Consider the following 13,095-nt stretch of genomic DNA (forward strand, 5'->3'; position numbering starts at 1 on the left):
TTTATAAATATTTAAAGTGATTTTGAAAGGGACCTTTTTTAAAACTCTCAACAAATTGTCAAAAACTTTATTTTCTCACGTGTCTCTTTGGCACATTTAACTTTGTTTTTTCATCAACTTCGTAACGAAACCGGTTTACAAATTTTCAAAGTAAAAAACAAAAGTTTTACGAATTTTAAAAAAGGTTCTTTTCAAAATCACTTTAAACGTTTACACATAACTGAGCAGTTGAATGAAAAATCTGACAAAATTCAGGGCACCGTTTCAGATTTCGTACAATTGGAAAAAATCTTTTTAACACAATAAAAAATGATAGGATTCGGACGTTGGTTGGGTTCGCATGGAATTCTCCATAAATATTTTCATACCCTTTGTATAAATATTATACGTATAATTGTATACGTACGTAACATAACGACGAAACAAATGCAGATAACCGCTGACGCGCAAAATTTTCCTCCAAACGATGAAAACAGTTATTGGCATTTGACGGTTTGGTATATGTAATTTATTTTGCGGTCATCGTCGAAAATTCCCATTTGACACAGAGGATTACTAGCTACCCGTACCAAGATAGGAAGTGAGGGAAGGAAAATTTCATGATCGAAATACGATCGACCACCGATTCGTCGGTCTTTGTTCGTCAACGGCATTAGAGAGAGAATCTTAAAAACCCAACAAAACGAACGGATTAACGTACAAGAAGTCGTCTAACCCTCAAAATCAACGACTCGATGCGGTTCGGCGCAACGTAGAAAACAACAACATGCACCACCGAAATCCGGGTTAGCGAGAGAAAGAAAAACAGGAAACATTAGCTGACAGAGTCTGACACGCATCCGGAAACAGGTGTAACCAAAGTCTGGAAGCAAATCTGAGCTGCTCGTAGAGAGAAATCCGTGCCAACAAAATAATTCAACTCATTCCGCGTCGCTGTGTTGCAGTTTCTAGGCCAGGCGGCACGTTAAGGTTGTTACACACGTTATGTTAGACGTATTTGGTTATGGAAATGCAGGCAAAGTTTTGACGTCGTGATGGAAAGAAGAAAAAAAAAATATATATATATACATACACACATATACGCAAATTTTTTGTAAAAAAAAAAAACACCACTCAGGTTTGTCCTAATTTTTATACCGTATGTCAAACGAAATGAAAATAGTTTACCTTTGAAATACTTTTTTTTATTGTATATCGTATCGTACAGGATTTATGTAGGAGGAAATCCGCCGCAGTATAATTCAATCGTCCGTATATGTGATGCAATAAAAACGGAAGAGGAGGTAAAAGTTAAAATAGGTGATATTTTCTTGCGAACCGATCCGAGCGATAATGTTACCAAGGATTCGTCGGCGACACGGAATATGGATTAGAAATAATATATTCCGAGTCAATTTGAAATTTGGCCGTAGATATATGGATCGGCATGGCATTTCGTTCCGATGACGAAGTATATTAGTATTCTGAATAAATTCCAGAACGGACGTCGTGGTTTTCGCTCGAAAAAAAAAAAAAAAAAAAAAAAAAAAATGAGCGGAGAGAAGGTCAATCAAGACTTGGCAAATTTTGCTGGGATAGTTATTTGCCTGCAAACATTCCTACGGAAATATACCGAGATATAAATCTTTGGCCAAACTGCATAATCCCTGCAGCAACGACTAATAATTACTAAAAATAATCGATTCTTTTTCCTCACAATCGATTTTTGTTTTTACTCCAATGAACGACCCGATGCAATATCAATTTATGTGATTAAAGTTTCAATTATTATCATTGTTTTACTTACCGACTACCTGTTATTACATTACGTACTGAAATTTACGAAATTTTGGTTTCACATTTTTACCTACAATTTTTACCTGATTATTTCTTTGTACACGATTGATCGATGCGTCGATCATTTTCAACTCAGTGGGCATAGGTAGCAAATCCAGCCGAGTGTCGGAGATGACCGAACGATTCGAACGTTATACCTTATCCTGTAGAAGACTGCTGGTAGCGATCCTGCGATTCACCCTCTCCCTTCATCGAACCCTCGTTACTTCAATTAACGCTCGTTACAATTTCGTTAACAGTCGACGAGCAGACTGCTGCGACGCCGAGGTGCGAATGACAGTTACAAATTACCGCATACACGGTGGATCCAGCGGCCGCAGTCGCATGCGGAAAAGCCGCGAATTACGATTCTTCCGTTCCATATCCTGTCCGTTATTACAATTTTCATGCCGCAGCTCTGCGATATTGTTAATTATTCGCCTTAGTCATATTTACGGTAGCCGCATCGCGTGCAGGGCGTTTCCCATGATTGTTTGTAACGTAAGATTAGCTGTATAAACTCTATACGTATATAATATCGATGAAGAAGAAAAAATTATATTCGAAATGTAAGTGCAATCGATAATGGGTACATAATATAATCGAGAAAATGATTGAAAAAGTTTATAACTGTTCGGAGCGTTGATTATTGTCAAATAATTAATATGTTCGCTATTTACGGATCGGTTGATTAATTAATTATTGATGGATTTCGAACCGATTCAACGATATTAATTAATTAATGAATTAATCGAGGAGTGAGACACGCGTGCGAGGAATATAATTCCGTGAAATCCAATCCAAGAGTATACGTGCGGAAGTTGAGTGAATGTGTAAGGTACGAGACATGGAAATAATGAAAGATAAAGGTACGACACGTTTTTACCTCAGGACGCGCGTGTTTCGCCTTTCACTCGTGAAGTTCGATGGTATAATGGATATACGTACCCACTTATTTTCTTATATTACGAACAGTGCTGTGGGAAGAGACGCGGGTGTTACGTTAACGTCGGTAGAAGAAAGAGAAGGGAAAAGAAAAGGAAAAGGAGATGAAAAGAGAGAGAAAAAAAAAAAACCTGGCAAAAGATGAACGAGAAATATAAGAGGATGTATCAATTTGTATACCTGCATGGTAGAAAAATGAAGGTATTACCAAGGATTGAAATTGAGCCAAACTTTCCACGACGTAACAATTTTGTCGCGTTGATTCGTTCTGCCGTCGACAAATTGATTGTTGTTCTATCGAAAATAGGAAGAGGAGAAAAAAAAAAAATTAAAAATTACTAACGTTATTACTGTACGCAACATTGCGTTGAGCGCAGTTACGACTCGAATAAAATTCTGAGACAAAATTTAACAATTCAGAAATAGACTCGAGACTTAGTTTTAGAAAAAAAACGATGGAGGATGTGGGAGAAATTCTTGAATCAAAAAATGTAAAACAATATGCAATCTCCGAGACTTGTGTCATAATGTTTTTTCAATCATTCTTCATTTTACTTGCACGAACATTCCTGATTCAAGCACGCTGAGCTTAAAATTACACGTTAAAATTTGTTCCGTAATCAACTGGATCCCGTGTCAGTGATTAAGACAATGAGAAAAATATTCTTCCGTTCGCTTGTTCATAAGTTTATAGGTACCGTTAAATAATAGGGTAATAATATCCAGAGCTGATATAAGTGAACAGGCAAGTAAACCCGTCGAATTCAGGGTAATTACAAAGTAGCTTCGGTATGTTAAACGCATATGGTGTGTAAACAATACGCATATACATAGATAAATATATTTATACGTATAAAAAAATAGAAGCGGACGAAAGCGTAAGCGGAACAAGTGAAACCTGTGGATTCTAGCCTGTAAGACGTTCTTCCTCGTGTCGTGCGGTAACTACAAATGCATATACCTGTGTACGAGATGTAAATTATGTATATAATACACGCAAAGTACACATGCACGTGGTATACGCATAATAATAATAATGACAACAACATCAACCGCCTGTAACCTTAATTAGATAAGGTAATTAAAATATTATTGCACCGTAATGCTTTCACCCGAAGCGTTCGCACTTTTACAGACCAATTACAGATCGATATATATTATATATTACAGTAAGCAGACGCGTGTATTATTATTGCTGCGAATCGATTAGGTTTAGGTTAGGACAGTAAATTTTATTTATCTTCTTTCAAATCCAAACATAAGTGATACAATCAAGTGAAAAATAAAGGTGGCAAAAGAAGGATTCAAAAAGCGCAACTGACGCTGATCTTGTTTATTTATAAATCAATTTTTTGAAAAGTTCCTGCTGTCGAAAAGACGAAAAAGAAATCTCTTCAAAACAATGACCATCGACTAAAATGAGATAGAAATTATTACAAAAAACGTTTATCGAAAAAGTTCATACTGTAGTACGTTTAATTCTATGAAAACAAATAAATAAAAAAAGAAGTGAAAAAATCGGGGCCAACTCGTAAGTATTTTTCTATCCTTCACGCTCAACGATGCAGAACTGTCATTAATCATCACGATATCGCGTATAATGTACACTTATACGCAATAGAAGTAATCGTGCGTTGACAGAAGCGTCCATCATCCGCATATTTATACATGCATTTGAAATAACTGCCTGTATTACGTATTGTACTGTATAAATACAAGGAAGTGGTTCTCTAATAAGAGCGGAGATAAATTGTCAATGATGGTGATGGTGATGATGATAATAATAACAATGACGACATGCCAACAGGTACAATAAGAAGCAATCGATTCGCTTTACGATGAACCTCGCGTTAAACTAATGACACATCTGCTTCGTTAATTCTGAGAAAAGAGACTAAGTAATTAAACAAGTAAATAAAGGTTAAAATAACGAAGCCAATGTAATTGCGACGCAATTAAAGCAGGTCGTTTATTACATGGATCAGAATAAAATTGAGAGGAATTTTTATTCAAAATTAGTATCAGAGCACAAATTCCGATTGCTATCGTTTCATTTCACCATGCAGGTTACATATCGCAGTATAAATATCTATACATACGAGGCATTCCACCCTAAACCAATTATTTATTTTTATTTTCGAAGTACGGTGTAGAATGTACAAAAAAGATCATCTTTCGTCGAGTTTCTAATTTTTTCGACCACTGGTTTGATTTTTACTGCTCCGAAAAATTCGAAAATCCAACTTTCGAACGAATAGCCCCGATAACAAATTCTTCGCTAACAAATGATAATTTTCTCAAACAAGAATGGAAGCGGGCAAGCTTTTGGTTCAGAAGCTAGAGGCGAGAACAAGTAGTTGAAAAGTGAAAAAAAAAAATCGAATTGAATATAAATTTACATTACATTTGTTTTTACTTTATTTCTTTAGTTTTTTTTTTCATACGTTCGTATGCGTACATAGATATATATATACGTGTGCGTGTGTGTGTCGAAGATCGAGAAAGGAGATCTAGAACCCGAGCGTTGCATTCCGTAATGCCGCACCCGCAATTTACTCAACGATTATTTATGCCCAGGATGAGTTTCGAGATATTCTCGAATTGGATGTGTCAGGTATAATAAATAATCGTGTAACGGAATCCCCGACACAAGCGATTATTATCAACGTTACATTATCATACGGCAGAACGCATTAAAATCGAACGAAATTTAAATTCATGGGCGGATGATCTTGGATCGTAAGGTTATGCAACGATAACATTAAGGCCTGATTCTCGGACTGTTCTTTCCGTTCCGATGTCGTGATTGGAATTTAAATTGGCGTCGAAATTTCGTCAGTAAGAGAAAAAACAAAAAAAAGGAAAAAAAAAATGACGTCTCGTTATTTTTATTTCTCCTTATCACTACCGGTTATATTATAATTTTAACGAAAAATTTGCGATCTATTTGGCAAAGTTATTAAAACGAGATCGTAATACGCGGCACGTTCATCGATTACGTAACCAAACAAGAATCTCGATTACTTTCCATTCGGTGGGACGTTCCGAGTTTAAATGAAATCCGCGAACAACGTCGCATGTTTCTATAATATACGAGAATTCGGGATAAAGCCGGGGGCGAAATTCTTACAATCCGAACCATCTCGTTCACATAATTTATAGACCGCTTAGCCTGCCAACCGAGCTATGCAGATGTCATTTATTACGATTACGAGGTGACGAAACGTCTTTTAAACAAATAATGTCACCGCAATCGGACGACGTTTCGTCCCTGACTCAATTTAAACTATTTCTTCTCATTGTGTAAGTAACATCTTTTTCTTTTTTTTTTTTTTTCCTCTCTCCCAAATAATATACTCTCCATTCATACTTCGATACTTGTTGCCAGGTGTACATGAATTAAATTTATCAAGCCGAATAATTAGTCGATTATAATTAATTCAAAGAGGCGCATTAAAAAATGTCAACTTTCGGAATATAACATCGTCCAACTATTTACACTACTTGTTGCATTCGTAAACTCTGTACTACGTGTACGCGAATCATAATGTTACCGCGAAATGTAGCTCATAATTAGGCTGAAATTATTAACGTTATCGTAACGAAACATCAGGAGAAAAAATCGTCATTGCGTAATTTTAGAATAACTTTTAAGGATTTGGTTTTTCAAAATAAGAATATATCTTTTTGTTATCATGGTTTACTAAATTTTGGACATTGCTGAAGGTGCGGATTAAATATTTTCCTAAACCTGCATGGTAAAACATTACAGTAACGTTACTAACTTCATCTTCATGGTTCATAAACCTAAATTCCCAGCGCGTACAATATAACAAATAAAGCACACGCACACATGTGATATCTTTTCGCACGTTGTTAAATAAAAAATAAAAAAAAAAAAAAAAATCATTTCCTCTTTCCAGCGTTAAATTCTTCGACTAGAATAATTCGATATGCCTCTACATCGATAAGCATCTTAAAGACACGGAAATGTTCTGTACGTAAATGATTCTATCTGCAGTATAATGCATTCGCAAAGTTTTTTAACCCGTTTTTTTTTTTTTTTTTTTTTTTTTTTATCGAAGAATGGTATCCGTCGTTTCTTCGCCGTCGGGATAGAAAACGAGAATGAGAGAGAAAAAAAAAAATTACGGCGTCGTTTCAACGACGACGCAAACGTTGTAACGGTGTCGCTTAGAACTTGGTAGAGATAATTTACATCCGTTATACGGGAATAATTCAGTCGATGGTGCAAAGAGCGGATGGAATTGTTCTAAAAGGAAAGTCGCGGAAGAAAGAGAGAATAGATATAGACTTTCTTTAACTTTGTCTTTTTGGTTTTTTTTTTTTACTATTGTTATTTGTATATATTTTTTGGTACTTTTCTACGAATACGCTCAAAAAATCACCCGACAAACTGAAAACCATTCCATGTTTTTACTGATCGGAGGGGGAAAGAGAGGAATAAAAAAACATTCTTCAATGGAATTTGAAATGATTGTTTTGAAATTGTTGTTGCCCCCCCCCCCCCCCCTCCCCAATAAATGTGCAATAAATTGTTTGAAAACCTTAAAATAAAATGAAAAATCGACGTTGTCAGGCATTTTGGCCAAGTTCGAGCGAACAGAAGGCAGATTTTGAAATACATCCCACGCTGATATCGTAACCCGTACGTTTGGCAAAAACGGAAGTCGTCATGCATGCAGAGCGAAAAAAGCGGCGAGAGCATTGCCAAGATCAAACACAATGAATGAACTTCTCTGCGAAACGACCTTTGCCCATTGTTAAACATAATATGATACAACTGCAATAAGGAGAAAGTCTATTCGGCATTGCCGGCGTATTTTGTACTCGCGGTGTATTAAAAGCGTTGCATATTACGAAACAAACGGGGAGAGTGTGGTGGATTGGTTCGACACAAAAATTGACGATGTGGCGGACAACAAATCGAGAGCATCGGGAGCGGGGAAAAGTAGCTTTTTCATCATTAACGAATGCCGAAAGTATAACGCCAGGGAATTCAACTTGAGAACGCGGTGTACAATTTCTTATAGTAGGGGTCAAGAAGTAAAGTTTGACCATGTTCTAAAAAGTTTGAAGTTAATTAATTAGTCCGAAAAACAAAAAGAAAACAAAAATTCGATCTCCTGGGAAAGAAATTTTTTCGCATCGTTGTACGGAATTTTTGGCGAAATATTTTTCATTTGTTCCGAAAATAAAAAGAAATTAAACCGCTCTCGGTATAATAAAAAATTGTAAAAGGACGTGTGTTCTTTTTGTTATTTTCAATAAACTGATTCCGATGTTGGAAAACCGTAGTATATAATTAAGTTAATTTGCAACAAACGACAAGAGGCGAATTGAAAATGTTGCATAATTGAGGAGATCAGAGAAGTGCGATCGCATTCAACAAACCGAGGATACTGGTCGCGGAAAAGGTGGTCTGTCCCCGTGAACGAGGATAGGGATGATACCGCGAACCGAGACACAACTGCGGATAGAGCCATGCTAATAGAGTCGCCGCGGTTCTCCTCCCCGGCAGCCGGTAATTATCCCCGAAGCGTGTGAGTGTACCGAGAGACAGTTTACGACAAGCTGAGAGAGGCGACTACTCTGGCTGGCTGCTCGTTGAAACGGCAAGAACTGCAAGACCGAAGGTGCATAAGAGGTGCGGAGAGCGAAACTCTACTCCTTTCAACCAGGTGCCGTAGCTCCGACGTCCACATCCACATCCACATCCACAGCCACAGCCACAGCCACAGCCACAGCCACGACTCGACCTGGCTACAGCCACAAATAATACCGACACCGTCAGAATTTGTCAGACAAAGTGGAGAAGGAGGAGGAGGAGGAGGAGGTGGTTTGTGATATTCCGCGAAGCCACTAATTAAACTCTCTTCCATGTCACTGCGGACTCTCTTATTTTCCCCTAAATACAGAGAAAAAAAATTTCATTTATCGTTACGGTTGGTACGAAAATTCCGTTCAATTCGATACATTATACATATAATATATTATCGATGAAATAACAAGAAACTAACGACTGTTTAGTGTTTAGTCTAATTAAACTTGTCAATAATACATTTTACGGTTACCGTAACACTGAATTTGTTTTCTTCAGTTTACCACATTTATCCAATAAAACAAGCCCGTGACATGAATTATTTATTGTTCCAGAGCTGGAAGAAAATATAGTAGAAATGGATGTACTAGAATTTCTCGTTACAGGTACAAGACTCGAGTCATTTAGTGTCCACAATTAGAAATCCTGGTTTTTCTGTTACGGTGAAAAAGTAAAAACGGTCGAATACCGTGTATGGTAACCACAATTATATGAAAAATTCCACTCGTTGTAGAATTGAAAAAAAAAAGGATAATGATGCATTATGTATATACGTATATATATATATATATATATGTATATATATATATATATATATATATATATATATATATATATATAATAATAACAACAACAACGAAGATAAAGAAAGGAAAAGAAAGAAGAAGAAAGGAAAAGCACACGGCTCGTACGACCTGCGTATAAAACGTACGGTATATAACCTCCTGTAATTGCTTGTGCAACGGTTTGAAAATTATAAACACGCCTACACCAAAGTATCACATGTCTCAACGCTTTACGCTTCAAATCTCACGTTGGATTCTCTTTTACGCCGCAGCTACGCGGTATGTATAAAGAGTGTTGTTACAATCCAGCTCACTTTTATGCTCGTACCTACTTCTCACACGTCTCGTTTTACCTTATTTTACATTCAGGCGAAGGTCGTCGTCGTCCTCGTCGTCGTCGTCGCCATTTTCGCGTCATATCGAAAACGCGTACATTTCAATCCCGTTTCTATCCTATAACCGATTAATCAACCGCGGTTAAAATTAATGTTTTCTGTTAGTTTACCGATATTTTAGAAATTTAGCAGATCGGAGTTGCTAACGTTTAACGTAACGAAATATTGAAAAGAAGATCATCGAAGGAGTTCGGTTTCGAAAGAATCTGAACATGCGCTCTTTACTTATTTAAAAAATATTAAATACATAATCACTCGATTTCAGACAATTATCCTATAGTTGCGAAATGATGATTTCTTTCTAAAATTGAACCGTTAGTAATAACGTTACGAACTTCGATTTCCAAAGATTCTAATTGCGTTGTAACAATTTCCTACTTCTTACATCGGGGTTTGATAATTCAAACTTAATATTTTATCAACAATAATTTTTCCAACTATTGTTACAACGTAAAACAAAATCATAATAATACAATTTTTTCTCTCACCTGCAAAACTGCTACTAATTGAATGAAAAATGATGTCAAACTGACTATCATCGACACTTCAATTCTCAACTCCTCGATTATAGAAAAATCTACGCAATGCCAAAGATCAGAAGATTATACTATAAAACTCCACGTAAGATTTCATCTCGAGTGTCGTACCAAATATCATTTCTTTTTTGCTCCAAGTCTGGATAAAAATAAAAAATAAAAAAAAAAAAATCCTCCCATCAAGAAACCGGATATAAAAATTCGTGTACCTTACATTAAATTCTGCATTTTGTACGTTATTAGTTCGATGTATACGCGCAATATTGGAGGAAGCAATCACCGCCCCGTAAATCACAGAGAGGCGAAGTCTGACGAATATTTTATATCTAACATCAGGTAATGTCGTGTAATAATAATAATAATAATAATAATGATAATGATAATGATAATGATAACAACCGCAACGACATATAATATAAAATTGCGGCGCGGTGTATAAGCTCAACGTCCGATGCAAGCTCGGTCCCCTTTGCGACAAAATAACGTGATTGAAATTGATAATTTATTCCCTCTCTCGTCTCAAAGACCGCAAGCTTCAAGATGAAAATATATTTCCCAGATTAAACGGTTGAACCGCCGTTTTGATCAGCTGTTATAATTTCGATAATAATTACTTTTAATACGGGTGCACAATCGTCGAGGAAGATCGTTTTTCTTTTCTTTACCTTTCGCAAGCGAAAATTAAATTTCATGATAAATAACCCCGGTCAACGCGTATTTTGAGTATTTGGATGTTAAATGTTGCTTTCTTCTACGTAATTGATAAATGAAAAAATATTTTCATCAGATAAAGTTTGTTTTTTTTTTTTTTTTGTTTTTATTATTTTTCGTTCTTTTTCGTTGACCCGTGCAATGAAAATCAATTTTTCCGGCTGATGAAGTTATCGCGTTTGCTGAGGGAAGGGGACGAGAAGAGAACGGAGGTTCCGAGGCGAGATCCATCCCCGTTTATTTGCTGGCCGCATAAAAAAAAAGTGAAAAAGGTGTACAAGTCGAACCAGCGGCATACAGAAGCGACGACACATTGATTCCCCCACGTTACCGTCGCCTGCGAGAAGGCAAAAGCCAAAGACAACTTTTGCTCCAGGTAGTAGTGGTGAGACGGCGTCTCCCTTCGTATCGCCTTTCCTCGCCGAGACCTTCTTTGAACAGTTTACCCGAGCCGAAAGTTGTTGTAGTTCGCTTTGCTTCGCGGTCCGTGTAATTGTACGATAATCGATGATCCAGGGAGTGCGTTTTTCACATCTAACAATCAGGATGCCACGTTCGTCGAACCGCAGGATCGTGATAACCGCTCTTCTCGTCGCCGCGGGTGAGTCGAAAAATTCTGTGCTCGTATTTTTTCAGAAATAAAAAAGCAAACTCGCGTATATTTTGTAATTTTTCTTTTTACTTTGAATCTGGTCAAAGAATGAAGAGAAAGAAAAAAGAGAGAGAGAGAAAAATTTGAATAAACAAATTGTTTTTACAATAACATTCACGTTAGTTAATCACTGTAGGATTAAAATAATTCATTGAACAAGAGTTCTGTGTACAGTTGGTAAAATATCAATAAGTAAATACAGGTATATAAAATCGTTGGTACGATTATAATAATTTCATTGTAATTCAATGAAAAATTTATAATGTTTTACCGAGATTCGCAGAATCGTGTTCTTATAACGGTGGTGACGAATAAATTTCATTATGCGACTTGAGACGTTTGTAGAGATGATAAATCAGTGACGGAAATCAACGGTCACAGCCGCGCATTTATTATTTCAAGAGAATTACGACCGCGCTTAAGTATCTGCGGAAATTTTTTATTTACAACGAGTATCAAGGACAGGTAGACGATTTAGTTTCGTATAAAAATGGATTTCTAATCCGGCTTTATATTTATATACCATTTGGCATGATTGTGCAAGATTTCAGCAATTGTATTATTTAATCAACGATGTGGAAATAAAAATATACCAAACTATAGTGGACTTGTTATTCGAAAATATTTCATCGATAATAATAATTGTTATTATTATTGCTATTATTATTATTATCGAAGATGTTGGATTCCGTAAATTTGGTATTCGGATAGGCGTTTCAAAACACTGGTCTACAGTCTTATCATTATATAACTTTTGGTAAAATCTTCGATCTTTATACTCGTGCGATATTTGTACGATTTTATCTGTTGTTAAATAACAACGTATTTTCCTTTGTTTAATAATGTATGAAAAAAAAAAAAAATAATAAAAAATTTGCGTAAGAGTAAAACCAAACGACAAATGAAAAATACTATTCTATATATCCTTATTAGTTATGTCTAGTACAGCGAATGAAAATAAATATTTGAGTACGGGTTTGATGAAAATTGAATTCAAAGAACCGTAAAGAAGATTGCGACCGAAATTCTGCGATCTCATTTTTACGCCGGGCTGGAGAGAATTGAACGAAATTGAGAACAAGGAAATCTTTACTCACCCGGCGCCAATCTCGTAAAATCGACACCGATGAAATTTGTCGACGATTCCAATCTTTCACATATATTATACCATAATAATACCGTACCTAGTTTGTGTGTAATAAAGTAATTAACTTGAAGTATAGAAGGTGAAAAAAAATGAATAAATAATAAAAAAAAAAATGTAGGAAAAAATAAAAAGCGTATCACATCGACGAGAGATTTTATCGAGTCGTTGATCAACGGATGAGACGAAACAAAGAAAATGAGAAAAGACGATGAAAGAATAATGATTTCTGCGGAAGCTTGCGGTGATAAAAATGACAATTTTTAGATAAAGAGGTAGGGAATTATAATACAGGCGTATTTTGAGATGAGGATCGCGGACCGAGAAGACAACACCAGGGGAAATCAAGCATCCGCGGTGATTTTATTTGCATAAAGTGATGGAACTTGCGGGTATATATCACGTTTGACCGACAGATGTTCTGCATATAAACTATCAGATCTGACTATGCGAATATAATCGTACGTATAATTTCGCTTGTGCATCAAA

At 36.0% G+C, this 13,095-nt stretch overlaps 2 protein-coding genes across 3 annotated transcripts in view; one reads left to right on the top strand and one right to left on the bottom strand.

Annotated features, from left to right (window-relative positions):
• LOC124184052 (RING finger protein 17) overlaps positions 1 to 13,095 on the bottom strand; it is a 103,282-nt gene that overhangs the window by 57,225 nt on the left and 32,962 nt on the right. The window lies entirely within an intron of this gene.
• LOC124184065 overlaps positions 11,071 to 13,095 on the top strand; it is a 31,374-nt gene continuing 29,349 nt past the window's right edge. The window contains exon 1 of the mRNA XM_046573443.1: positions 11,071 to 11,411. Within this exon, the coding sequence (XP_046429399.1) occupies positions 11,318 to 11,411 (94 nt within the window). The 5' untranslated portion in view covers positions 11,071 to 11,317. The remainder of the gene's footprint in view (positions 11,412 to 13,095) is intronic.

The sequence above is a fragment of the Neodiprion fabricii genome, chromosome 1, assembly GCF_021155785.1.
Source record: "Neodiprion fabricii isolate iyNeoFabr1 chromosome 1, iyNeoFabr1.1, whole genome shotgun sequence".
Taxonomy (NCBI): Eukaryota; Metazoa; Arthropoda; class Insecta; order Hymenoptera; family Diprionidae; genus Neodiprion; species Neodiprion fabricii.